This window comes from Acanthopagrus latus, chromosome 11 (genome assembly GCF_904848185.1).
Source record: "Acanthopagrus latus isolate v.2019 chromosome 11, fAcaLat1.1, whole genome shotgun sequence".
NCBI classification, from domain to species: domain Eukaryota; kingdom Metazoa; phylum Chordata; class Actinopteri; order Spariformes; family Sparidae; genus Acanthopagrus; species Acanthopagrus latus.
Window position 1 is genome coordinate 22400978 of NC_051049.1, and position 24735 is coordinate 22425712.

Consider the following 24735-nt stretch of genomic DNA (forward strand, 5'->3'; position numbering starts at 1 on the left):
ACTATACAAAGATAAATGGTTACATGTATTCAGTTTAGGCTCGCTAACTAAATAATATTAAACACTAAAGGTGCAATGGAATAGGCCACCTGGCAAACAGTGGTGCAGCATATCATCAGAGTAATGGCTAACTGCTGCTAACTGTAGCTGCTGTCATCTAGTTAACTCAGTTAGCTGTGCAGCTAACAGTCTGGACTGGGTGGACGGAGCACTGGGATAAAGGGGCTAGCTGGTTAGCACCATGGACTGTACAAAGAGCTGTCAGAGCCCCCAAGATGTCACCCATTGCTGTCTGAAGTGCCAGAATGACGCTCAGTATGGGTGGTGATGGCCATCGCCATCTTGGCAGGACCGAACTCTCCGACAACGGGCAAAGAGGTGGAGCTGAAGCCAGTTTAGTTAGTAAAACAAGCCCATATTTGCCCATATTTTTCAGCCTTGGAGGTTACGAACTAACATTTCATTATTATTTTTTTTTAAGTTTTCAACAAAATGTTATTGTTTTAAAATATAACTTAAATTATTGCATGTTGCACAGTAAGAATGTAGGTTAAATCAAAAGAAATAAAACTGGTATTATCAACAGAATGTGAAGAAACGGCAGCTGTGGTATTATGCTGTCAGAGATAGTTAGCATTCCAAGGCTCCCAGTCCAGACTGCTAGCTGCAAGGCTAACTGAGCTAATGGCTGCTGCACTTACACTATTGAAATGCCACCCCGTATTGGCTTTTAGTATGAATTTGGCAAGAGGCCACTTTGTACATATTGCACCTTTAAAATGTTGCTTACACATAAACACGTCAGTAATGTGTACCGTGGAGATGGAGAAAAGGGTGTCACTGAGGCCATGAATATCAAACAAAAGGTCAAGACAGCTGAGTAACAGCGAACAATTTACAGCGAGGTAAACAGCCCTGAGTCGCCCAACTTCAGATAAGCCCGTGTGACCTAAATAAAGAATAGATAAGCAAACAAACAAACAGAAGTAGGCGTGTGAGAGAGCCTCTCCTCCGCAGAGCTCGTGGTGACTGTAGCCAAGTTGTTTACGTCCCGCAGCTACACTTCCTGTCACGTGGTCCGGCGGTCGACGTCACGGTGACGGCTGACCGTGCAGCGCTGCATGTTTCAGAGTTTGAAGTCTAACCAAGTAACTAACCTGCAGCAATAAAAATGGACCAGAGTGATAAGTGCGGCAGCGATACCTGACCGACTCAACAGGTTCAGCGGCTCGTTCCTGCAAGAGGACAACGAGATCTCCACGAGAGAAGAGACGGCTGCGGTGAGTGAGAATGACTTTTCTGGGCGACAAGAACTTTACTTCAAGACTGTGATACCGTGGCAGATGCGCTTAGATGGTCAGCTGATGTCAATAATATCCACGTGTTTCTCATAAAAAAAGTTAAGGAAACTGTTGTCTTCTGAAAAAATTAAATGACTGTTTTTCAAAGGGAGTCTTGTACCATCCCTGTAGAATGGCTACATGGACACAAAGATTCTCTGTGATACTCAACAGAGACTTAAGAGTGTTGTTATCTTTAATAATAAATCTCGATCCCCTTTTCGCGTCTTCTTTGGGTGTAGTGGTGCTTTTTGTGACGCCTTTTCTTTCACAACTCCAGGATTCCCCTGGTATAAACATGAAACCTTTCTCTGGAAGTCTGTCGTAGTATTCATCTGTTAAACTCCCACACAGACTTGGCTTCATGTGTTGGTTTAAAATCCTCTGTAGTGATTATCATGAGATACGTGATGAACCAGTGATATCATTAGCAGTAGTTTCCAGTCACAGTTGTGTTGTATTGTGTGTGTGTGTGTGTGTGTGTGTGTGTGTGTGTGTGTGTGTGTGTGTGGTGGCTTATAGGGGCCAGAATGAAGGAAGCAGATATGGAGGAAGGAAGGAGATAAAGACAGGAGGAGGGAACGCATAAATATTTTGGGGAAATACATTCCATGTTAGTTTGCTCATCACAAAGCAGTATGATTCCAGCAGCTCAGCTCAGCGTATACACACACACACACACACACACACACACACACACACACACACACACACACACACACACAAACATTTTGACATGGCTGAATCCTTTTTTTTGGTTCAGCGTAAACTTATCTCATTAAACAATCACAATTTAATGCATTTCTTTTGTTTATTTCATTTCCCACGCGCACATTTTCTGATGGGAGGGGAAAGAAAAGAGAAAGAAAAGTAAAGTTTTTGCTGTAACTGCTGTTTAATCTGGAGGGGTCGATGTAGAAATACACGTCAGTTCTGAATGTCTGGAGATAAGAAATATCAATCAGTGTCCCAAATGTCATTCTTGAGAAGAAGCAAAGATAGTGTGTTAAAATATTACTTTGTTAGATAAAAGTTGACGTGAGTACTTGAGTTTAAGTCGTAACATATCTGATATTCAAATTAAGCATTAAAAAATACGAATCAAAGTGAACTTTACATAAATTTACATTTGTGTATGCACTGTATACCATGGGTTGACTCATTATTGGCTCTGATAATCGGCATTTTTCTGATTATCGGAATCAGTGTTTTTTTTTTTTTTAATCTAGTTGCTGTTAAAATTGATTACACTGCTAATAAAATCCACTACGTTGGCTCTGATGGAAGCCAAAGTTATCAAATGAATGTAGTGGAGTAAAAGTACAATACCTGCCTCCAAATTGTAGTGAAGTGAAAATATGAAATGGTAGAAAATGGAAATACTCAAGTAAAATAGAAGTACCACTAAATTGTAATTAATATGAGTACTTGAGTAAAAGTACATTGACACACCAGTGTCAGCTGCATCTCTTCACTCTCTGCTCCGACATCGAGTGGACACTTGCACTACTCAAATATTTTCGAAGCTATTGTGTTAAAGTAAGAAATTGCCGTCAAACTAAAAATCAGAGGTTAGAATCATAAATAAGTCATTGATGAAAGGCTTTTTAATGTTCGCAAATGAGTGTGCGTTGGTATTTTTTTTGGTCCTCTGGTCTGTTTTTTAGTTTCATTAAACATACCTCGGATTTAAAGAGCTCCTGTTTGTTTATTTCCTGCGGTTGTGAAGCAGCAGTCCTTGGTCAGTCTGGCATTTTAATTTGTTATCAGAAGTTCCAGCATCCTGTCAACACTGGTCCATTGCTTCTTGTAGCTGCCTTGCTCCAAAGTGCGGAATGAAAGACGCAGACATCATTCAGTCTTTGAAATCTCTTTGTGGATTAATGGCAGCAACACTATGAAAAAGAGGAAATAAAAGTTTTCTATCTCAGAATATTGTTGGACGTAGCTCTCGTCTAAATCAGTGAGAAGTGAGAACAAAAAAAATAAAAATAAAAACATGCAGACATTTTGTCTGAATCTCTCACCTCTTTTCAAAATATCAGCCAAACTTTGAGTAATATACTGATAGTACATCCTTATTGAGACTGTAACATCTTAGAATTTGGATTGTTATTGTGAAAAGGTATGAGTTGTCTTTTCTCGGGTTAAAAGGCTGTGCTACAGTAAAGTGATATCATTTTCTAAACTTACCAGACGGTTCCACTCTTATGCCGTATTTTACTCACTTGTATCCGCATTGCTGATGTTTATTTATCGAAAATCTCCTTTTGTCAATATCTGGTGAATTTACCAGTATTGTTGCGGTACTGATATTGACATATTTGGCAAATAAACTTATTGATATTTGATTTCGTCACCCAGTCTGAACGTTTATGAAGTGAGAGATCACAACATTGAGATGAATCTTGTGTATCATGACAGTATTCAAAGGCCGTGTCTCTCAGCCCTTTGAAGTAGTCAGGGATTGTTAAGTGATCCCTGACGTCAGTAGTGAGATGTATGATTAAAAACTGCATTTTCACTTTCACACCTACAGACATGTCACATAATTCTGCATCGAGCCTCTCGCAGTCACGGTCGGACCTGTTTCTCTGTCATGGGAAACTTTGGAAATCTCTCAGTGTCATCACTTTAACACTAAACCCAGAGGAGCAGACATCCACCCTGTGTCCGTAAGATGGCGTACTGCTTCAGCACTGATCCGCCTCCTCCTCCACCTCCTCCTCCTCTTCCTCTTCCTCCTCCTCCTCTTGCCGCGGCTTCTCTAATCATCCATCACCATCTGAAGCTGTTTGATCTGCAAATATTTGCAGAGCCAGTGCCTAAATCTGCTTTTGTCTGTCTGCATGACTCACTGGTGATTTGCCAGAAAAGAAGCATTTGTCTTGTCACTTCCCCTGAAATCACTGGTGAAAAGAAGAAAAGGGCTTTTATTGACAGGTGACTAGAATTCAGACCCTGTTAGTCACAGCAGCAGTACTTTTTTTCCTGTTGAGTGCTGTTTTTGAACGCTGGTTGAGACTTTATGCTGCCGAGTTGTTTACTCATTTCTGTGTCTGTGTTGGAGAAAATGCAGAGCTGCTTGTTAGAAATTTGAGAACAGAAGGAAGAGATTATTCTGCAGCAGAGAGAGAGAAAAAAAAAACTGAATAGAAAACACAGAGTAGAGACACGTCTATACGTTGACTGATTGTGACTGTGACTCGCTCCTGTCCATCAGTGAGGGCGTTGTGTAGTAGTACGTCATTGTTTGAGGTGGAAACCAACATGTGAGTTTAGCTTAGTTCCTTCCTGTTTAACAACAAAGTAAAAAAAAAAACAAACAAACAGATATTTATGTTTATATATCATCATAACTATGTAAATGTGTCTGAATTTCATTGCTTTTTGCATTTCTGGTTAGGTGCTACACTTCATTTTGTTGTCTCAGGGCTTGTGCTCGGTGCAATGAGAGCAGAGTATGATCTAATCTATTCAGAAGGTAAAAACAACAAGATGTGGTTTAAGAGGGATTTATGAAGCGTACCAGACTAGGGGCCACAGATACAAATCAGCTGCTAGCTGATGCTCTGGTGCAGTTAGTTTGAATTGTGCTTTGTCGCTTGTTTTTTTTTGTCAACAATAAAGATAAAACAGAATAAGATGATGAAATTGCTGGCCAGGAGCTGAAGTCTCACCATGTTCCATAAGATTATCATGTGTTTGTAGCATCGTTGTCACAAGATTTTCATGCTGTCAAACAAAATGCCCGTTTTCAGTTTAGTGTCGATGCATTTTCCAGCTAATCCGGAAAGTTTATGTGTCTTAAATGTAGGAGAATTTTCTCAACCCATAAAGAAAGTCTTTGGTTTTAAAAATTTGATTCATTTGGACACCTACATGGGTTTTCACTGAACAAGAAGGGGATTCAAAATTGTAAGCAGTATCTAAAACTGTCACACAAATGTAGAGGAGTTAAAACAATAATACTACTATACAGTACTATTTAGGGGTTGACCGTTTTTTCAAGGACAATACCGATTAGTAGTGATCCAGGAGACTGATAACCGTTACTTGGGACCGATACACATTTACAGGAAAAATGAAAATCTTAGTCAAAAAGTTGCGAATACTGTACTTTGTTTAAGTTTTACCATTACTAATTACTTTCACTCCACTTCATTTATTTGATCACTTTGGCTAGCCGATTCAGATTATTCAGTGCATTCAGACATTGTCGTGGACACTGATGATGCCTTCCATTGCAAAACGCAATTTCCGAGACTGTACTTTTCTTCTGACTTTCGAGCTAAAAGCGCTCCGGTGCGTACGCAGGGGGAGTCGGCTCCTCATGCGTACTCTCAAAGACTTCTGTTGAGTGCAGGTCGACTGAATAAAGGTGAACGCGGCTGCTACGGTGTTGATAATGCGTCATCACTTTGTGTGGCGGAATTGAGCGCGTTCACCCGGGTCTTGCGATTAGATCAAAGCTGAGCCGAGTTGAGGTGATAAAACCGGTGTCTTCTGTCAGTCGACCAGGGTGTAAATGTAGAGGTTACACATTCACGCTGCACTCACAAGCCCCGTCTTAGCGGGATTAAGTGTGATTCTTGGCTCGTGGAAAGGGGGTATTAGTTACGGGGCGGGTTGGGGGCCTGAATCGTCTTTCCCCTCAGTGGGTGTCTCTTTTGTACTGAAAGCTCTTGAACGTTGCATGGACTCTTATCAGATGAAGTTTTAACACTCCTATCCACATCACCGCGGCGGCATCATAAGACCCCTCAGGTGTTCACTTTATGATGGTTCGAGCTCAAGACAAGGACACCGAGGGAGTTAATCATTACAGACTCTGCTGTGCCAGCTCAGCTCACACAAGGCACACTTTTTATTGTTGCTGCTTGAGATGTTATGTACTAAAGTGTCTGCATTTTCTGCTATTAAACTCACTGTCACCGCTCCGAAATTTGAAATATTTGTCAGAGAACACAGAAATGCTTTTGAACTTTTAATTCATTGTGAAGAACCCAGATTGTTCGTCAACGCCACGAACAGCTTCAACAGACAACACACTGTGTGGTTGTCTTTCAGCTCCGCTTGCATGTTTTTTCATGAAGACGCAAGTGGTTGACCTCCCTAATGCACCTGCCAGGCACTAATGAAGAGACTCATGAGTATCTGAGAGCTTGCCAGTTAGCCCCTTACACAGGCCTTTTTCTCGCAGCGGATGTTACAAGTTGTCACTGCAAGAAAAGAACACGTGTGACTAATAACGTCAATGATGGCACATTGGTGGAACAACCAAACTCTTGCCTTTTCTTCGTCGTGAGCTGGATGTCAGCTCACGACGAAGAAAAGGCAGGCTGTCATTACTCTGAGGAGTGAGCCACTGTCTGACAAAGAAGCTGACCAAAATTTCAAACACGTAGCAGATGCTGTCAAAAGGGCCTCCTGAAGCTGGGAAGAGCTGCGATGAAAGAGGGGAGTAGTGGAGCGCATCAGAGGCTTTCCAGGCTGAGCTTCTTTTTTCTGTTAAGTAAAAGGAATGAAGAATACACCCACACGGCAAGCAGGCTTCATATTCTGTAGTTACAACCAGACCTCTGTCATTAAATGTTATTTTTCAATATGAGGCCGTTCTCCCTGCAGACATTTCGACTTGTAAGAGTCCCATTAATCTTCGCCAGCGAATGACATTTCTCGTGACTCACTTTTGGAGAATGTCTGTCACTTGGAACGGCGTGAATCATCAGACCAAAAGATTAAAAACTATGTAAGAGAATGTCTGGTCCTCTGACAAAAAGTTGACACAAAAAAAATTGGGGGAAGAATATAACTATGACTCATGAGTTTGATTTTGGTAAGAAACATCCAATCATAGAGCTTACAGATCTGTTCTGTGCAGAAGCTCAAGATGGCAGCTTAAATAGGTTAATTTACTTTTGATTGATTGATGATAGATTTGCTTTCAGATTCTGGGTAAATTTTGAAATTACGCACAGTTCTTGGTTCACAAATTGAAGAACTCTGAAATTTGCAAGCATTTCATCTGTGCCTGTGGCTGGTCTCTCCTCCAGAGCAGCGCTAACTGAGACTGCTAACTGTGTTTCAGTATTTAGACCCGTCTGCCGGGCCACACTGACAAAACATGACATCTCAGAAACAAAACAGAAAATATTCAAACTTGTGGCCACAGTATAAACTGACAGGATCAAAACTTACATCTACATTCTCAGAAGGTGCTGTGATTCTGTGCTATGATACAGATACACAAGATTCCTTGGTGATGTATAGGAAGCCTTATTACACACTCTCAAAATGCTGATGGTTTGCTTTGTTAACGGCTCCCCAAACCTTCATCTGCCATTCAGACGAGCAGAGTTGGATCATGAAGGTAAATTTGTGGCCACTATGTACACAACTTCAAAATGTGATTTTGACATTGGGATATGGCTGCATATATTTTGCCCAACAGTATAGCCTTTTCATTGCTTCAGTGGTTTCACTGATGGAAAGTCCAGTGTTGCCAACTTGGCGACTTTCCCGCTAGATTTAGAGACTTTTCAGACTTTTCAGCTTTATTTCTAAAAAGCGACAAGCGACAAATTTAGCAGCTTATTCAGATCATCAGGGAAAAGGCGAGAAATATATTATATTGTAATTCACATGCTGCTCAGAGTCGCTGCAGTCCACGGCTCCTCTGCAGCAGCGCCAGGGTTTCTCCCGTCCCCTCTCGCGCAGCATTTTGGCCATTTGTAATAGCCATGGTCAACCAATATCATTATCCCAATATCCCTAACTCATTTTGAGTAGTGGAGCTGACTGTCGCCTTACTTTGGAAAGATTTTTTTTGTTTCCGACCTTTGCTGGAGTTTGTACCCCCGTAACTGAAAAACAATACGTTGCAACGAGAGCTAATTTTCCTCCGTGACGTTGATTCCCCTTTTGTCCCAGTGAGTCATGACTCACCTGACATGCCAGATGGTTTAGTACACAGAACATCTCGAAAGGTGCAGCTAGAGACTGTTTGGAAAAGGGCAGGCACTTTCAAGAAACACCCATCTTGACATTTGTCTCACCTGCTGCTACCTAGTGTCGTAATCTGTGTGCTGTTATTTGCTTTGTTTTTTCCTCGTTTCTGCTGGTTTTTTTTTTGGTTTTGATGTTGGTTTTGTCTGTTAGGCGCCTTGAGACCGTGTTCTGTGAAAAGTTCCTCTCTGTCTTTCACCAGAGTGACTGAGAAGAGAGAGTCGGGACAGCACAAGTTCAAAATGCCGATCACCACGTGATTCACGGAGACTTCTGTTCTAGGAAGTTATGAGCGGACAGAAGTATGACTTTTGGAAGTTTGTTGTTAATACATGATTTATTGATTGAATGATTTACAGTCCTAATAGTTGCAGCTAACTTCTAGAAGCTATTAAGAGGTGCCACAATCAGCCATTGCTCTGAAAAAAATGTTCCATTGGAGTAAACGGAGGTGATTTTACTTTTTCTACTCAACTTCACCAGCTGTGGAGGGCTGACTTCCACCCATCAGGTCAACAGTAGAGGAGTGCTGCCACCAGCCGAGCCAGATATATCAAACGCTTACCAAAAGCGAGCCGAGTTGAGAGGAGAGCGGCAACATGTTTGGCATCATGAAAAGCCTTCAGTGGTGTTCTTTGCTTCTTCAATGAATAAAAGTTCTGATGCAACTGATGTGAGCAGCATATACGCTGAGCTCTGAGTCGTGACAGAGTGACAGTAATCGTGAAACTGAAGCAGCTAAATGGAATTCAGCCGTCATGAATTCTGTTAATGTTCTTTATTCCTACTCTGACTTCTCAAAATCTCCTCTGTTGGTGAGAATGGTTTATAGAAACTGCTTTATCATCCTTTCAAATACAGCAGGGGCAGACCATAATTACTTTTTGTGATTCAGTGAAGCTCAGTGGAAAAAAAGCAAAAAAGTGTGCCTTTTGTGGAAGTGTGAAGAAATACCTGGATCTGCACCTGGGACATTCTTGGTTGTTTCCTCGGCTCATGGCCTGAATTGACATTCAATTTCACTTACATCTATCAACAAGAATCTGAGATATTGTTCTGCCTCAAACAGAAAACACAAGTGAACACAAATTCTTTGGCAGAGGTAAAAATGTGCTGGTAGAGCCAATAGGAGGCAGATTGTGTGTTTTCGCTTGTTAGATTTAAATCACTGTCGTGGTCTGGATGCAGTGGGTTTTCTGTACATTCCTTGTCACTTTCGTTTGTCCCTTTTTACATTTCAAATATGAGAAGCCTGGAGTGTGCCAGCTGGGATCTGCCTCCAGTATGTGAACAGCCGGTCTTGTTTACTGTTGGGGTTGGTGAGCGGCACAGGCTGTCGTTTACGCATGTTTTTCTGAAAGAAGCTGCAGGAAAGTGACGAGCAGCAGAGACATGTATAGTATACTAATATAGTATAGACATTATACTGACTGCTAGTCGTGTAAGATAATGAAAGTGGCAGATTGTCTTTCATAAAACTGATGCTGATCTGCCAGTATACCGGGAGACTGAAGGGTTTAGCTGCTGCCGGTAGAAGAAATGCAAAAAAGAAAAGTGATGAGCAACCAAGATGATGGCACCTGAAAGTAGGCAGGGACTCTCTGTGTCCGCAGTTATCAGCAGATGTCGAGTAGAGCGTGAAAATGTAACTATGTTAATCATGTTTCTTAAGTGCAAACTCCAAAAATGTGCTTATTTCAGGGTCTTGAATGTGAAGATTTTATTATATATGTGTTACAAATGACAGTAAATAAAATGTATGAGTTCAGGATTATAGGACATTATAAAAAAGCATTTTTACAAATTGTATTTAAAAAAAGCCAAAGCTTAAAAATATTGAATATTTTGATTCAAACAATAAAAGATAAAAAAGGTCAATATAACATTTAATGATAGAACCCTTAAAACTTTGCAGTTATGCCAGATAATGACATAGATAAGAGAAAATAATCAGAGGTCAAATAAGAATAGCCCAAATAAATGACATGTTAAAATTTTTTGATTAACCTGCTGGTTACTATCAGGGCTTTGCAGTTAAAAAGATACCAGTGAGTATCAAGTCTTCCCTTGAGGTAAGACGTCGTTTAGAGTGAACATCACCTGTAAAGCATCTCAAAGCAGAGTGATAGACAGGAGAGGATGTGTACCTCAATCACATCAGTGTAGTCCAAGACTGACATGAGTCAACAACTGACTAATTGCGGAAAAACTCAGCAGATGAATAGATAGCGAGATTGATAATGATCATTAGTCTCAGCTCTAATGCTGAGGAATGAGGACAGCGCAGGGTTAAAGAGTGAAGCCATGTAGAAGGTAGTTGCATTAAAATCAGTCCCAAACTGGAAAGAGGCACAGAGATCAGAAATGCTCATCTGAAGAGGTCAGATAAATTGAAATAGTTGACGGTTTGGGATGCTGAGCATGAATAAAACATTTGTTGTGAAGGTTTCCAATGTTTTGTTTTATCGTATTACTAGAAAAATAAGAACTGAGCTGTGGATTGAACGGCCTATTGTGGCCTAAAGGGAGTTTAATAATCCATAGCTTTCGATCGACTGCTGCTGACTAACAACAGGAATTACTGCTGATAAAACTGACTCATCACACACAGGTCTGTGTTGCTGCTGCTGTCGTCGTGTCCCCTCCAGCTGCTGTGGGCTGTAATTGACAGAAATAAAGTCAGATTTGGACGGCAGAGTAGAAGATCTTTTGAGAGCTGTGACACAACACAAATACCCGGTGACGCGTTAATGCGTCAACACAACGGATACAAGGTGATTTGGAAAAGTCCTGGTTACACTTCAAGAGTGCCTCTGTGGCTCCGATGAAGTCTCTCGGTGATGTCTCGACTCTGGCTTTAGACGACAGGAACTGAAACTGTGGAGTTTAAGAGAAGTTGGTGTTTTGGCTGCAGGGCCAGCTAATGCAAGCACATTGAGTTGTCTTACGGGAAGTGTAGGATTCAGTGGTTTTTGAAGCTTGACAGTAAGAGCTAAAAGTCAGGATATCATCTCTGCTGCTTGGATTTGAACCATTTTCATGCTGTACATGAGGTTTCAGTCCCTTAGACAGTACATAGTATGATGAGGTTTTCATACCACAGCTTGCCTTAACCATAGTTTTGTCTGGGCGTCATCTGTGCTGACCAGGAATTAAATCCTGGTGGTGAATACAAGGGATTGTTTATTTGTTTATCAGCCAATAGTTAGTTAAAATTGAATATATCGAGTCTAAAAAATAATGGAATAGCCTCAAATATTCACCAAAGTGGAGTGTAGAGTCTCGCCATGTCCCTGAATGTATTATGAACCACTTTGTGCTGAAATCAGGTTAAAAGCCCAGTTAAAAGTCCATTCACCGTTTTTACGCTCCATTATAACATCTGTTATGAAACACTTAAGAATGTCCGTGTCACAGAAGACACATTTTGTCCTTGCTGTCGTGTTTGTGTAATCATTTCTGTTTATTGCATTAAGCTCTGCATGCGTGACTTGAAAATAAACAAATCACTTCATCGGAGTAATAAAAGTGCTTTATCGTGAACTTCTCTGGCTGGAGGCTTTTCGACTTTGTGATGATGTCATCATGGAGCACATGGTAATAGCAGGTGGTTTTGATGAGTCATGTGAATAATTTATAGATGAGTCATTGTTAATGTTTAGTGTTTGTTGCCCACTGTATTAGGGACCTGCATTCTTCATTCTGGACCACTTACTTTGTATGTTTTTTCTTATGTTCAAACCATTACTTGAACTAACGGTTTAAAATGAGTTTGATTTTCTCAGGAAAATTACTTTTGAATGTCAGAAGTGTCTGCAGATAGTGAAGTGGTGGATGATTCATTCGGCAGTGAGCAATAACAGAAGGGTTCTGCTCATCTTTCCATATCAAATTGTCTCTCTTATTCTCCCGCAAAGCAGAAAATATTCTTTGAGTATCATTCCTAATGATTGGGATGCACAACATAGTTTATGCTTATATTCAATACGCAAACATTTTCCAACTAATTTCTCTGTGAAACTGATATATGAACATGTCTTTTTCCACCTAATTACAGAGAACATGAAGTCTCTCTGTGTGGTAGAATGAACATATTATTATGCCCTACCCTAGTCGTGATGTAGGCATCATCGTAACGGCCAGTCGTGTCGACAGAAATGTTAATTCCGTGCAGATGACAGGCTGATATTATCATCACACATCCCTGGTACAAAGAGTGATAAATGTTGTTTTAAAACCAGGTCTCTTTTTCTTTGTTTCAGCTGCTGCATCAACTAACCAGCGTCAATGTCTTGGCATGAGGTAAATAACATTCATGGCTTTACCCTCTTACACACACACACACACACACACACACACACCTATACACACCTCCAACCTGCCTTATAAAGTCCATGGTTTACATTAGCGATAAGTCCTACGTGAGATCCGACCCCAGTGTGACTCTGCGGCTGTGTGTCACGTTGTGATGAGGTGTGAGTTGCCTCAAGCTGTAAAAGTTTTGCCTTCATTTCAAGGCTTTGTTTGTTGATAATAAAGACACAGGGGGACACACACACTCACGCATCAACACCTCGCAGTGAGTGACTGTGAGAGGTGTTTTAAAATGGCTTTTAATTGTTCTCCGAGCTTGCTTCAGAGACTGTTTTGATTTATTTTTCAGCTGGATGTGGCAACTGGGATGTAAATGCTTTTTCAAGGGCATGTTGATGCCGATGACTTTAATATTCATTTTAAAAAACTTTTACCTGCACTTATTGCTTTAGAAATAAACTGTAATACAGCTGTACAGCTACATTACAACAGCTGGGGATGTGATATTTTACCAAATCTACTCACTCAACCGCAATGTGAGAAATGCTGTTTTTCAGGTTCCTCACCCTTAACAGAGGTGGCAAACATGTGAGCATTCTTTACTCAAGTAAAAGAAATGAAGAACAGTACCAGCTCTGAAATGTACCCAAAGTATCTAAGTAAAAAGTATCCCCCTGAAGGAGATTTTTGACCAGCCATTTCTGCCAAGCTGACTGAACCTTACATCATATTAGTATAATTGGAAGACTATTAAACTAAAGGTAGGATTCGTCTGAGCTCTGAGTAAACACACCACAATGATAGTTGGTTGTTGAGTCTCATTCCCAGGATGTCAAACACCAACATTTTGGGATGGTAATCCAGGCAGAGGGCTCCAGAGTCTCTGAAGTTACGAGAGACAAACACGCTTTTTTGTCCTTACTCCAGTCTCCTTCGTCTTTTTCATCATTTTATCTTGGCACGTCTGCCGTGCCTGACATGCACTGAGTCAGTCTTGTACTCAGTCTTGTGCTTTTGGAAAGGCAGCGTACACCAGCACATAATAAAAATAATCGATGATTCCCCTCAAATGCGTCAAAACTGAAGTAAGAGTAGAAAGTACAGATATGCGTGTTAAAAAGGAGGGAGTAATGAAGGGAGTAATAAACTCTAACCCATGCAATAAAAGGCAACAGGTGCTTCATAAGATTAATTTAATGAGCTCAGTTCCTGCTTTCAGGAAAACGCTCCGTGTCTTTGTGCCTATAGTGTTAATTGCGGCATACACACTCCTACATGAAGATATAGAGGGGGATTGAGAAGGAGAGGGTCGAATGTAGCCGGGCTCTATTTATGGACCGATGATAATCATAATCTTTGCACCCCCGGTTGTCATTATATGTTCAGGTGAGTGGTTTCAGCTGGGCAGGAACAGGCTTCATCTGGCTGTGAAACACTCACTCACATCACTCACGCCGTGGGAAGGTTGATCCAGCTCGCCTCCTGTCAACATTATGATGAATTCATATTAATTTTCTAAATTGGGGAAACAGTGGCAGCTTTGATTGCTCTCATGGAGGATCAGTGTTTTGTAATGAAAAGCTCTGATCACCGGTCATTACATCATCACAGCTTGTCTAGTCTATAGTAAGATCTCTGAGTTCCTGCCGTTCAGCCACAGTAAGGCTTTTTGCATTTGGTTCAGTGGGCACTTGTGATTGGATCTCACATCTTCGACTTTACATATAAAAAAACGCATACATCACTGGAACAAACAGCTCTGAGGTTTCTTCACACAAAGGAAAGAGGATCTTCAAGCATAACATTTGCTGAATTTAGAGGAAAGCCCTAATAGTTTAGAAACACCTGGGGGACTTTCTCCACAAGTGTCAAAGAAGTTGTCGTTCGCTACATTTGTGAGTTTGACATGTTTGCCGTCAATGAAACGTTTTCTTCTATCATAAACTTGTGTAAATGATGTTAAATGTTGGGAGGAAAAACAAACTTTAGACTTAGAAGGAGACAGGCCAGTAAACTGCCACTTTTTACAAGGAGATCTGATACATTGCATTTATTGCCAGATTTACAAGATGGGTTTGATAAGTCTGAATTTGTCATTGCAGAGTTTCACGAAGTCGGCTACATTTTCTCCTCACCCAACAATTCTTAAAAATAAGCGATTGCTTAAGGGAGTCTGGGTATATTGCAGTTGCCAGTAACATCTAATACCTTAACACACTGCCTGTTTCTGTCATCATGGGGGATGTCAGTTGACAGAGGGGTCCTCCAGTGTGGCTCACGTCACATGTTTGAGCACACTGCTGATCACATGTGTCCCAGACCACCTTGGCTTGTGGTCTTAGTGACTGATTCTCAGATGGGTCCTCAGCGCATTTTAGGGCTGCTCACACCTGGATTTAGTGCAGTCCACCTGTGACCAAGGTTGAGTTCCCTTTGGTATTTGGGCAGGACGTCTGGCGGAAAAAAACATACAGATCCTAAATGGTAGGCACTCCGCTCTCCTGAGTACCATCAAGTTGTTTATTCTGAGCATAAAAGGCTGAATTATGAAAGCCATTATCTCTGTTTATCTGCAAAAGATGATTAGTGGAAGGTGTGAAGGGTCTGTTTAGGGACGGAGGAGCTTTGATTAACTGCACTGGAGGGCAATCGAAACATTTACACAACAGGCTAATCAACTGATTAACAAAGGTGAGACCGAGAGGGAGATAGAGAGGCCGTATCAGCGGACAGAAAAGATTTATCAGATCAGAACTTTCCTGTAAATAATTAAACAAGCTGTTCATCTGCACTGAGCTGAGTGGCAAACAGCCCCATTACAGATTGCGCAGTCAGAGCTGAGGTTATGGGTTTGACTCCCAAAGTGTGCTGCCGCCCCATATGAGCCACGAGTGGCGTCGCGCTGTCGATTGATGGAGAAACGTGACGAGGACGAGTCCCGCCGCAGTCCCTATCTGATCACACGCTGGTCGCACTGCCTCCGTCTCATTCTCACTCGCTGTGTGTTGCGTGGCAGGAGGTTAGACAGGTGATAACACAGACAGCTGCTGCCTCCCTGGAAGAAGAGGTGTCACTCAACTAAAAAAAGACGGCGAGAAAGTTGAGGCCAACCAGCACAGCTGCTGTTGTTAATGAAGTTATATTAGGCTGTTGTCAGGTGAATAATTCAAACCTGCAAAATGTCACCTTGAGAGAAAATATCAGATCTGTGCATCTGCTTAGAAGATGGCAGCGGGGGGCCAAACAGAGGACGTTATATTATCGCGAGCAGAGCCTGTGATGGCCACCCGGGTTTCAGGGTAGTTAATTAAAATGGCACGATCTAATGTATCAAAAGCAACACTTATATCTGAAATGATTCAAATCAGCATTAATCTAATTTATTTGCCTATTATTTTAACAGGGAGGACCCACTGAGCCTGAGGTCTAGTTGGACTCTGAAGTTGTGAGCTGTTTACCAATTATTGCTTTATAGATAAAAAGTATACTGTGTTGCTTCCTCCGCTGACCCAGAGAGGTTCAACCAACAGTGCTATACAGAACACAGTGGTGTGTTTGAAACCCAGCACCTGCAATAAAATGCAGTGCACTGTGATAGACAGCATACAATGGCTTCAATACTGAGACTGGCACATGAGAATAAACAGTGTCTCCGTAGTCCAATACTGGAAATATTGGGGTGGCTATGGCTCAGGGGTACAGTCAGCATCTTGTGATCAGTCGCTGGTTCGTTTCCCCTGTTCTGCATGCCGAAGTGTCCTTGGGCAAGATACTGAACCCCAAGCTGCTCCTCATGTGCTGGTCGGCACCTTGCATTGCAGCCACCACCATCAGTGTATCAATCTATGTATGAATTACTTTAAGTCGCGTTGGACAAAAGTATCTGCTAAATGCCATAAATGTAAAAATCTAAATCTATTGATGCCTGCTCAGTGTTCTTCAATTAAGCATTGTAAGGCAGGATTTGTTCCTATTAAGAAAACCAATTTGAGCTTTAAGTTAGCTTTAAGAGGCATATTTATGTGCTGTGTAAAGCTTTTAAAACCTGACGTGACGGGACTTTTCAAACATGTTATTGTGACACCCAGCCACTGTCTCTAAATCCTTCGAAGAACTGGAAGTTTGGAAATTGGCCATTTGTGAGTGAGCCGTTGATTATCAATAAAATACTCAGCCCAGCTGTGTCAAAAACCGCTTTGAGACATTTGGTGGATGTAGGCTGTTGGCTCCACTGCAAGTTTGTGGACAACGCACTTCATAAAACATTTGTACTGACTGTGAGAAAAGAGCTGATGTTTAAACCAGGTATTTCGTCAGCAGGAAAAAGTCGATCGATATTGAATAAGAATAGAGACAACGCGTGTCTGAGATGACCGGTATCGTAGCCTGAGATGACAGCAGGCCTGTTATGTCATGTCTGAGTTGTGACGCCTGGCAGCACCGAGAAGGAAAATGATACCTGCTGTTGTAGCGTCCAGGGTGGCAGATCGATATTCATCACCTCTTTTTGAACCACCAGGGACGACTCTGCCAACTCGGCTGAAGCACAAATTACAGAGAAACAGAAGATGAGAGCAGCCCGAGGCTCGGCTGAAATGGGCATGGATTTTTGGTTTATGTGTTTTTGTGGCTCCCTCGATCGCATTACACACCTTTTTAATGGGGAGAAGTCCTCTTGGGTTAAATACTTTTTACACACGGACACACACACACTGCTGTCTCTCCTCCTGATGTTTTTCATTGCTGCTATCCATTAAGGGCCTCAGTGGGTGTTAAACTGATGAGCAGAGAGAAAATGCAAAAAAAAATCCAATATAATGGTCAGGGAGGAAGACAAACAAACTACTTACTTAGTGTCAGATGTGAAAAGTGTTTGTGCTTGGCCCGCAGCACCCTCAGGGCAGATGAGACAGATGCCACGTATCCCCACACTGATATGTGAGGATTCATTATTGATTCAGTGAGTTATTTGTTGAACTGTTTATAATTGAGACGGTGAAATTATTAGTTTGTCATGGCAGGGCTCTTCTGAATCTCATTTGGATTATTACATTGTATCTGATATCAATATGTTAATGTATCAACGGTGACATTTACAAGCATGTGGTAATTGTCACTAATTAGATGATGAATCATAATTTCCTCTGGTCTCATTTCTAATGTTTTATTAACGGAGTCACTCAATTGAAATGACAGAGTGCGCAACATATTTAGCGGGTAAATTTTGCATCCAAATTATATTAAACACATCAGTAATGATGAGCATTAAGTTGTAAGTTGTACAGTTCATGTGCATTGTGTATGATTGATCAAAGTGGTGAGAGAGCATGAGCAAAATAAAAATTGTGTCCTCATTTTGGCAGTAAAGTAAATGTCAGGGGAGCCTCATGCTGCTGAATTGTTTGACATTATACTGAGAGACATAATTGAACCCTGAAATGATGATTTAGGTGGCATACAAGGTGTGCTATAATCATAGCAAAACGTGTTATGTAGATCAACCCTAACAGTTTTTTTTTACTCTTCATTTTATGATCTCAATGAGTGTGTGCCTACTACTGTTCGGCCTCAGGTTGATACGCTGCATCAACAGCAGGCTGGTTTTGTTAACAGTTGTTTTGGCATCTTCAATGCAGCAACACATTGCACAATCACATTAAAGTACAATTGTTGTCTGCTCAACAAACATCTGCATGGTTGGCTTTTGCTGATAGATTTGTCATGGTTAGAGCAGGATCGTGTCCCCGGGGCCGTGGCTGGAGTGGTCAGTTTTTGGTTTAGAGGTGCTAGAGGATGGAGGAGAATCCCTGATATGGCTTTCGACTCTTCCCCAGATGGCTCTTTTCGGACTTTTTTTATCTGTTCCTCTGACTGCCGCGTAGCGTAAGAGACTTCATTTTTAAGTGATGTGTAATGAAAAGTTTTAAAGAGGTGTAGATTCAACTTGAAATACAAAATGCGAGAGTATCATGTGTAATATAAAGACTTGTAGAGAATGTGAGCGTTTTGATGATGGGAAGTAGTAATTTTACCTTCAAACTGAAGACACTGACGCTCTGGACTTTATGTTCCTTCTCCCCCATCTCTCTGGGTGCAGGGTCGTCGGGAGTCCCTGCCTGCAGTCCGGCAGGCGGTGCGGCGGCGTTTCTCTGGAACGGTCATGTTGCCTCCTCTGTGGAGGAGACACTCCTGCCAGGACCACCCATGTGACAACCGCCGGTCGTCTGCAGCACACGCTCTGCCGCTGGACCGACTGGAGGTGTTGTACAGCCGAGCACTGGCCAGTCATGATGAGCACCGGTCAGTAACACATAAACACTTCTCTTTCTTTCTTTCTTTCTTTCTTTCTTTCTTTCTTTCTTTCTTTCTTTCTTTCTTACAACATATATTTTTCCTGAAAAAGGATAGATGTCTTTTAGGGAGTTGGTGTTGTTGTTGATTTGGTTTTGATGTCACAAAGAGTAATGATGTGTGCCCTGAAAATTCTCATTGGAAAGCCAGTTTTTGAGTACAGATGGAATTTTGGGGAGGGAGAGTATAGATGATCTTTCTTTTTTTCTTTTTAGTAGCGCAGGTTGGTATAGCCTATATACCAAACATATCATAGAGATTAAAGATTAAATGGTCATTACAGAAAAGGTCTCTTTAAGCATCTCGTCAAAACGTTGCCAGTTGTTGTTTTGGTGTGCTTTGCTTTTGTTTTGGTAAATTGTTTTTTTTTTCTTGAGAGAATCATGTTTTATTGCCTCCTGAAATTCATGCAGCATGTTTTTTTTCTGATAAGGATATATGTTTTTTTTTTTTTTTAATTTTGTTGTTGTGGTGTGTTTTGGTGTTGATCTGTTGTTCTGTGTCATGAAAGCTACTGATGTGTATCCTGCTCAGGGATGCAAGATTCCTTTCTTCCTTCCTTGCCTTTTCTTCCTCTCCCTCTCTTTAAGATTAGCTGGAAATGTTACCTGTGCTCATTAGCTCTGTGTCGCTTTCTTTTGTGCGTCAGCGTTGGGTTGAATCCAGCTGGGCACTCAGGAAACAGCAGGGTTTCTGTCTGAGCAACCGAAGCTCTCCGAGCACACATGCACACACACACACACACACACACACACACACACACACACACACACACACACACTCGCGCCATGCATGCACACACAGCACAAGGAGTAGGCTTGAATATATTTTGTGGATTCAGGTGATAATGAAAGCCCTGTTCTCTTTGCGTAGTGTCTGGTAATTGCAGTAACAGAGGTGTGAGTGTGTTTTTATAATTTCCTCGCATTATTATAACTCCTCTTTCTACAATCTTAAACATTTAGAGACATTGTGTGTGTGTGTGTGTGTGTGTGTGTGTGTGTGTGTGTGTGTGTGTGTGTGTGTGTGTGTGTGTGTGTGCGTGCGTGCGTGCGTGCGTGCGTGCGTGCGTGCGTGTGTGTGTGTGCATGTGTGCTCGGAGTGCTCTGCATTACATTTATGATAGAAGCCAGTAATTTGAACTTTGGTGCTTTACTGTCATGCTAATAAACCTGAATACATATTTGAATGTACGACATGTAGCCAAGTCTCCCATGAAGCAATGAAAGAGCTGTAGGCTACCAATTCATTTAAACTTATAGTAGCCTGTTAAAGCCATACAGAATGCTAAATCATTCATCATGATGACTGAATGTTACCGTAATCAAATAATAACCCAGTCTTTTTAAAAAGCTGTCATTTGTACACTGTTTATGTGCAGATGGTACAGTCGGGGCTGCAATAACGATTACTGACATTTTCTCATCATTTCATTAATAACCAAGCTTTGTTCACAATCTGCCTTTCAAGGCGTGACAGAAATGTTAAAATGACCTCGATCACAGCCTCCAGTGGCTGCACAAAGTCAGTATGACCATAGAGAGGTGCACTCCACATCCCTGAATCCAAATATGCTGCATTCAAGAGCAGCTCATTATATGGCATAGCACACGACTTAAAAGGGAACAAATTAGCCCGCAAGCTTATGTAATTCTGGGCACAAGTACAGAACAGACAGTTTCTACGGTTTTATAATTTTTTTTTTTTAATATTGACTACCCCCTGGTGCCGTTAACATCCTTTTGATAGTCAGCTGCCTTACAAAACATTTGAAATACACTGATTGTTTTTCATAAAAACATGTTTTGACCACTGACATGATCTGTGTTTGATGCAAAACCTGAGAAGGCTACCTCAGGAGTCAAAAGAACGGATGAAGTAAACACCACACAACTAGAATGATAAACTGAGTAAGACAAAACATTAACATCCTTACATTTGAGACACCAGAAACAGCAAACATACCCCCCTCCCACCACCCAACATGAACACTGACAGCTGCAAGACTTGTAGAATATCACAGCTAGCGGATGACATACCCTGATGATTGGCAGAGAGGGAGACACACACACGCGCGCAGATGGAAAAAGCTGGAAGAAAACTGACTGAGGAAGAGAGGAGGAAGAGAGAAAGAGAGAGAGAGAGACCTAAAAAGTAAAAGAGAGAGAGAGAGAGAGAGAGAGAGAGAGAGAGAGAGAGAGAGAGAGAGAGAGAGAGAGAGAGACTCGTTCAGCACTCTGGCTCGTGGACAGCAGCGCACCGTACTGCCGCGCTCGCTGCTCTCTGTCAGTTAAAAGGGTTTGACGCGCGCGGGGTTTCCACAGCAGCTTCCTCTCTGGTCCGTCTTCAAATATCAACGGTCAAAAACAAGCAGAAAACAAGTACTCAGCAACAACTTAACTAAAAATGGAGTGTACCACGCTGAGCAGGGAGGGAGCAGGGCTCGCCAAGCCGCCCAAGCATCTGTGGCGGCAACCCAGGACTCACATACGGATCAAACAGCGCTTCAACTCCGACACCGAGCGCTACCTGTGCCGCAACCGGACTCTGGAGAAACTGCGACCCGGGCTGAGAAAACCCCGCATGTCCTGGCCCTCTTCATTGAAACGGTAACCTCTCTCCCCTCGCAAGTGTCTGAACTCACCACAGGTTAAATCGTCTTTGTTGTTAGCTCTCTAAAGATACAGATAGCTAACTATATGAATAAAACGTCCGAACATTTAGCTTCTGGAACTGGAGCATTGATTGCTGGCTGACAGTTTGTATGTTCAGTATGAAGGAAGGTGCATTACTTTGATAAGTAGGGTAGTAACTGCGGCACAAAGCTGTGGCAAGACATAGATATTTAAGTCTTTTAGCCTATTTAACGTGACGAGGATTTTCAAACGACCTGTGATTTGTACTGAATGTACACCAAACCCCACTCATAAAACTAACCACCAACCATCTTTTATCTACCTCCATGCACTCTGGACATACGCTGAAACTCCTAGGCAACCAAACACCACACATTGATTGATGATGGTAATATTTCATAATTAGGTACAAGATGTGTTATTGTGTTATTAATCTGTGCTGGCTCACTGTGGTAATGACATGGCAAAAAAAGCCTCTGCCTCTTATTTGCTTCTTACTACCAATACCTCTAACCCTGTCTGCATAAAGAAATGGTGAATATCAAAGGGCTATTCACACACTGTACGTCAGGATAGTTCATTATAAATTAAGCTCCGTCACACAATTCTGAAATCTCCCCTATTGTGTTGTGCAGAAGAATACAAATAATTTCAGATTGTGATGAATCTGTTGTCTTATGCATTAAAATGTGTGAACCACTGTTTTGCAGTGGAATGCATTTTTCAGCCGGTGTCTTAAAATCGATGTTAAGATCATCACATACAGTAGGCTATACATTCCATCTCTGACTGTGCTGTTGCATGTCTGAACTAGTCCATCCAGTGGTAAATTATAAATGCTCTGTGTATCATTTTTACATGTCTCTTTTAGGTGTCTGTGAAAACACACTATGTACTGACATTCTTGTTTTGCTAGGATTTGGAACAGAGAAAACTTGTCTACACGATAGATTTTCCATTGATGAATCAACAAAAGTGTCTGTGGTGTTGATGAGTTTTTAATTTTCACTGACTTCTCAAAGCCTGTCAACTCAGTCGGTCTGTTTGCCCACGCTCCAATACAAACCCTTGGCAGATGTTGAAAAGCACTGAGATGGCAGTGGCAATAGCATGTGTCCTTTAGTGATATTTTATCGCTAGATTTGTTTTTTTAATGTGGCAGAAGGATTTTTAAGCAAACCAGCTTCACAAGACTGTCAGTTTTACTGCACAGTTCTTTGTAATATGGGTCGAGGAAAACACAGACATTTATTAGAGATGGATATTGGTAGGATTTTAATCGATACGACTACTTTTCTTGATACTTGTTACAGGTTTGGTTCTTTAAATACTCCTTAAGATTTTTCAATCAGAGATAATTGCTTTTTAAAAATATATTATTAAATAAATCATGATTTTGAGCAGGTATGAAATTGATTTTTTTATTTAATTATTGTTTCAAGAGCAGTGCCAGTAATGTTTACAACAGCAGAATCCCTATAAACAAAATCACACTGTTGATTAGGGCTGGGAATCTCTTGGCACCTCACGATTCGGTACGACTCCGATTCTGAGGTCTACGATTCGATTGTAAAATGTTTATTGACGCATCTTGATGCAACATTTTTTTGTGTATATTTCCATGCATAATTTAAAAAAATGGTAATAATAATTAAATCTGAGTTTGCTACTCATAAAAAAAGCTTTCAGTGCAATATTCAGTGCAGCTTGCATTTCAACACATTATGGACCTATGTATCAGCTCTCATACTACTTGCCTGCCCGCCTTCATCAGTGTCCAGAACTTCTGTTTTACTTTCACTGTAGAGCATCGGTATGGCTGTGTCAGTGAAGTAACACTGAGATGGTGTTTTGTATCTTGGCTCTAGAGTGAACAGCATCGTCCACACACCTTGCAAACTGCGTAGGTCTTGTCAAGTCTCCCCTGGACTTCATGGAACTCAAAATGCTGCCATTCAGTAGCTTTCAAAGAAGTCGTGCCGGTCTTGGTGTTAGCCATTGCAGCCATTTTGTTGCCGCTCAAACATAAACATCTCGCACATGTGTGTTCAGTGCACATGCGTGTACAGCGGGCGCTTTCTCTAGCGCTCTGCAGCAGGCGAACTGAATGTTGCAGCAGGGAACTAATTTCAGTTTCAAAATTACGATTATTAACTTAACCTGCTTTGAGACATAATCATTCTAGAGAGACTTGCATTGCATCGAAGAATCAGGAAATATTCCTACCCCTACTGTATGTTACAAGCTAAGCCCAGTTAGACTATTCAGAGCACATTGCTTTTAACGTACCTGGTAGTTTCTGTAGCATTTCACTATAGCTGAGCTAGCATGGTTTGGTTGTTTAAAATTTAGCAGCAGAGCAGATTAAATACAACACCTTATATGTGTTGACATGTTTGTGCTTGGTGACCAGGTGATTAAATATTGACATTTTTCTTGTGAAGGTTGTATTGAAACCACAGTAACAAGCATTAGAAATTATGCAATTTCAAGTAATTACATGTTATTGCAAGTTCAGAAGTTACAGTATAACTTGTTCTCTTGATTGATGAAAATAATCAGATTCTCAGCACGTAACAAAATAAAGCAGCCTTTTTTTTTTAAAATACATTTTTAATTATGGTACTGGCAAGATTAAAAGTCCATGTAATAGCACACTTTGATTAATTGGATATCTCTTGCAAAGTCTATCTACCTGCTCTTGTATTGCATGTACTTTAAAGGATGAGGGGAGAGATGTGAGTGATGGTTTAGCTAACAGTAAATTGTTCTGGAAACGTCATCAATCAGGCTGATTAAGGGCTCTGACTTCAGTATGTCATTCCGTACTCCTCCTTACCCAAGCTCTACAGGGGAAGACATTGATGACCAGTATTTGTGGCACACATCTTGTGTATTATTTTGCAATTTTTCAGTTTGAGAGAACAGCCACACTTTTGGCATTGATTGTTTTGAAAATACGGAAAAGAGAAGGGATGGATATAAGGAGACAGCCATGAATTGACATTTTGTTGTAGTGACATAAATGAAAAAATTGTTTAAATGTATTCCTTTTTGAAAACTAATTTTGTGACACATTATTATCT

General features: G+C 41.2%; 1 protein-coding gene across 3 annotated transcripts in view; it reads left to right on the plus strand.

The window, feature by feature from the left end:
- Positions 1-1059: 1059 nt before the first annotated feature.
- The window catches only part of LOC119028108 (cAMP-specific 3',5'-cyclic phosphodiesterase 4D-like), a 99788-nt gene continuing 76112 nt past the window's right edge, over positions 1060-24735 (plus strand). Inside the window, exons 1-3 of one of the 3 annotated variants that reach the window (XM_037113644.1) lie at positions 1060-1280; positions 12611-12650; positions 18760-18962. In XM_037113644.1, the coding sequence (XP_036969539.1) occupies positions 12636-12650; positions 18760-18962 (218 nt within the window). In that variant the 5' untranslated portion in view covers positions 1060-1280; positions 12611-12635. Of the gene's footprint in view, positions 1281-12610; positions 12651-18759; positions 18963-20205; positions 21623-24735 lie in introns of those variants that run through there. The other 2 variants (XM_037113645.1, XM_037113647.1) reach the window with 2 other exon arrangements.